General features: G+C 38.7%; 2 protein-coding genes across 2 annotated transcripts; both read left to right on the top strand.

The window, feature by feature from the left end:
- The first annotated feature begins 1,445 nt into the window (after positions 1–1,445).
- On the top strand, positions 1,446–1,904 carry LOC138020263 (uncharacterized). Its single transcript, XM_068867270.1, has one exon. It carries the CDS (start codon positions 1,446–1,448, stop codon positions 1,902–1,904), a length of 459 nt encoding a protein of 152 aa, XP_068723371.1.
- A 715-nt stretch (positions 1,905–2,619) lies between these two features.
- On the top strand, positions 2,620–3,552 carry LOC138020261 (allatostatin-A receptor-like). The gene has a single exon (XM_068867269.1). The coding sequence runs from the start codon at positions 2,620–2,622 to the stop codon at positions 3,550–3,552; it is 933 nt and encodes a 310-aa protein (XP_068723370.1).
- The last annotated feature ends 734 nt before the right edge of the window (positions 3,553–4,286 follow it).

Below are 4,286 nucleotides of genomic sequence, written 5' to 3'. Positions count from 1 at the left end.
AAACAATTTCGATGATCTTTCTAACCTTTATTCCTTTGATTTTTAATTTTCGCCGATGAGTGACTCCGAGATGTATGCAAGCACTACGAGCAAGGAAACATGCGCAAAAAACGGAGGGAATAAACACAACACAAAGCTTGCATTTGGAACGAAAAGTTTCACTATTTTCAGCCAGAAAGGTATAAAATTTCAAATGAAACTGGTTACATGACTAAAACTCCTTTCGTGGCTGGAAGACCCTCAAGGGGCTTCTGTCTGTCAATACCAATGAATTAACGGTATCTCAATGACAACAAAACAGTCCATTTTAGCCCTTATAATGTACATGCAACTAATCCCAAACAGAGTGCACAAAAGTGAAATGAGTGCATTAAAGGTGAAATTTTTACAGGTATCACTTGAACTACTTGCAGAATAAGACATCACGTCTCGAGTATCACATTCGACGCATGTATAGAAAGTGTAAAAATAAAATATCAATGTTTAAGAATCTTGAAATATATTTCGCTCTTCGAACCCCATCAGTCAAAAAGAAGCTCATGTAAGACGCATTAAAAAGGTGTGATCGACAGAGTGTGACTTATGAGATAAAATGTGCGAAGTGTGGCGATATCTATATCGGAGAAACGTCAAGGAGTGCATACACAAGAGGCAAAGAACACATGAAGTCACTAGCCAAAAGAGAAGAGCGGTTAGTTTTGTGGAAGCATGATAAAGAGAAACACAACAGTAGAACGCAGAAATTCGAGATGAACTTTATCGGGTCTTACTCCAACGACGTCATGCTGAGGCAAATATCTGAGGGTGTTCGGATAGACAAAGTACCAGAACGTTCATTAATGAACTGTAAGAGCGAGTGGAATTGTTTCTGCGTCCCCCGCGCGATAGTGGCGCAAGACCGCGTAAAATAAGTTACCCCATAAAAATATAATAAAAAGGTTGACACTGGCTAAAATATTGTGTTGGACGTTTCGGCAACTGCTGTTGCCTTCCTCAGCAGGGATGAAAAATGCAAAAATCTAACGGCGTCCTGATGGTACACGATGCGTATTAATATAAAGTCGCACTTCAAAAGAATATTTTAAAAATAAAATAGATAATAAAAACGAAGGTCAACACGCGGATGAATTCCACTCACACCTCAATTCTATCAACACTAACATAAAATTTACCATCGAGATAGAATCAGAAGGTTCTATTGCCTTTCTTGACACAAAAACAACCAGACAAGACGATGGCTCGATCACCGTGTCTGTATACAGAAAAGCTACCCACACCGACCGCTACCTTGACTTCAAATCTCATCACCACCCCCAACATGAATACTCGGTCATACGCACCCTCATGGATCGCGCAAAGAATATCCCATCCACCGAAGAGGAAGCTGTGGCAATGGTCGGCAACGAAACAGACAACAAGAAGTGAATGATTCCGACCAGCGCGGTATGGTTGTTTTGCCCTATGCAAAAGGATTCTCCGAGAAAATTGCGAGGGTTCTTCGAGGTTTCAGCATCAAGGTCGCTCATAAACCTATTCGGACAATCTCAAATATACTTAAAAAACCAAAGGACAAAATCGAGAGGGAGGCCTCTAGAGGAATCGTATATAAGATCAAATGCAAAGATTGTGATTGTGTTTACATCGGTCAGACATCGCGCGCGCTAAAAACACGCGTCAAAGAGCACTCAAAGGCCATAGCAACATTAGATGAAAAGTCTTTGTTGGCCAAACACCACATGCGCTACAATCACCAAATAGACTTGATGAACGTCGAAATTGTTGACAGATCATCGGCATGGCGACAAAGACTTATTCTTGAGGCTTGGCATTCCTTACGAGATACGAACGCTATAAACGAGCATATAGCACTTCCAAACGTTAACAATAACATAAAGAATTTGTAGAAATATTTTAGAGTGCTCTGGAGACCTTCGTTTTTATTGTCTATTTTATTTTTAAAATATTCTTTTGAAGTGCGACTTTATATTAATACGCATCGTGTACCATCAGGACGCCGTTAGATTTTTCATCCCTGCTGAGGAAGGCAACAGCAGTTGCCGAAACGTCCAACACAATATTTTAGCCAATGTCAACCTTTTTATTATATTTTTAACATGCCTGGCTACACACCAAACATTTTTAAGTTACCCCATGTTGGCTTACATGACATCTGGGAACACACAAACCTTTTTTAATGCGTCTTACACGAGGTTCTTTTTGACTAATGAGGTTCGAAGAGCGAAATATATTTCAAGATTCTTAAACATTTTTATTTTATTTTTACACTTTCTATACGTGCGTCGAATGTGATCCTCGAGACGTGATGTCTTATTCTGCAAGTAGTTCAAGTTATTCAAACGCATTCCTAGCCTCGGCAATTACTATTTCTTTAAGTTTTACAGGTATGTCCTTAATTTAATAAGTAATCGCATGATTTTTCTCTTGCAATTTGGAATATATAACCACTTGTAAATTTTTTAAACTGTAAACTGCACTTCGTTTGTCTAGAAAAAATTACAAGTGCTTATCTATTCCAAATTGCACTATAAATCATGGGATTACCTACACAAACCATCCATGCATTCACCCTTTTTTTTCCAGGAAGACAAATTGTCGAGGATGGATTTTAGGACGGGGAATTTTGTATGGGCCTCGTTGTTTGCAGTGATAGCATTTTTGGCTGCTGGTGGAAATACGCTGACCATAATCATATTTCACGAGAAGAAATTACGCAAACGGCCTCATTTTCTCCTTATAAGCTTGGCGGTAGCAGATCTGCTAGTTGGACTGGTCGCAGTTCCGCTTTATATCACAGCTAAGTACCTAGACAATGTCAATTATCTTTTACCTGAAATCTATCAGAGATTCGATATGTTTGCTGGATTTACTTCTATCTTTACCCTTGCTGTGATTGCATTGGAAAGAATGTACGCCATTGGTTGGCCGTTTCGTCACAGAGTTCTGCAAACCCAAGCGTATGCCATTGCTATAGCAACTCCGTGGATAATGGCGTTTACTGTGACCACAATTGCACATATCTTGCACAATCGTCATTCCGGCGCAGTCTTTATAGCCATATTCCTATCAACACCCGTCGTCATAACTGGTGTAGCTTACCTTGTCCTTTGGAAGAAAGAAAAGTCTCGAAAACTGCGCCATCAAGTTCAGGAGATAAAAACATTAAAGTTGACAAAGACGGTGGTGTTGATAACAGCAGTGTTTGTGCTAACTTGGCTTCCCTTTCAGGTTTTAAACTCGGTTTCGAATCTTTGCATTTCATGCCAGAAATTTTCGAATTCCCTCGTTGTAGTGAGTGTGATCAAGTTGCTCCAGTATGGAAATTCGGTAATTAACATCGTCATTTATCCTTTCAGAGATGAGGAATATAGAAAATCTCTTTTCAAAATGCTGTCTATTTTTAAATTCTCATGTCGAAATAAGCTCATTCGTTTATCGCCGGCAAACATGGGAATTTCTGTTATTTCTGTGGTGTCTTATTCTATCGATACGCAACTAAGTTTTGATAATTTCCAGGAAAACACAAGACTCTAAATAAGCACAAATTTAACAGACGAGTACTGAACATATACTACACCTAATGCATCAAGACTTCCTAGATCCTGCTTCAGTAATCTTTTATGAGAACCAAGTTGCTCCAGTATGGAAATTCGGTACTAAATACTGTCGTTTATCCTGTCAGAAATGAGAAATATAGAAAAGCTCTTTTCAAAATGCTCTCTGTTTTTAAGTGCTCGTGTCAAAATCAGCGGTTTCGTTTAGCATTATCGCCTGCAAACACGGGTATTTAGGGAATGTAAGATTGAGCACTACGGTTGAATGACTACGGTTGGACTAGCAGGAGAGGTCTGGTTCTTGTCGATGGTGGATTGGATCGAGTACGAACCGTTTGGCGCGAAAAAATAATTTTTAACAATAAGCAAATAAACAATTAAAAACATTCGAAATTTTCAACCTATTTCATGTTGAAGCATATGCAGCGATCTACTACAAAGCTATCGGTTTACTTAAGAACTTCCACAGTGGATATCCATGCTTTCGCTCCCGCACAGCCTCGTAAACTCTGAAAATAGAAAGAAAAAAAAAAAGAAATCAGTGTCACTTCTTTACAGTAAGGACACTCGAACCGTGAACACTTGACATTTTTGTGTACATTGTTTTTTTTTGACGACAAAGAAATAAAGGCTATTCTTATGATGTATAGTGTTACATGTATAACATTTTGTAAGTGTAAAAACATTAAATACTCTTGTCAAAACGACAAGCCC

This window comes from Montipora capricornis, chromosome 10 (assembly GCF_036669925.1).
Source record: "Montipora capricornis isolate CH-2021 chromosome 10, ASM3666992v2, whole genome shotgun sequence".
NCBI lineage: Eukaryota > Metazoa > Cnidaria > Anthozoa > Scleractinia > Acroporidae > Montipora > Montipora capricornis.
This window is presented reverse-complemented; position numbering and strand designations above follow the sequence as displayed.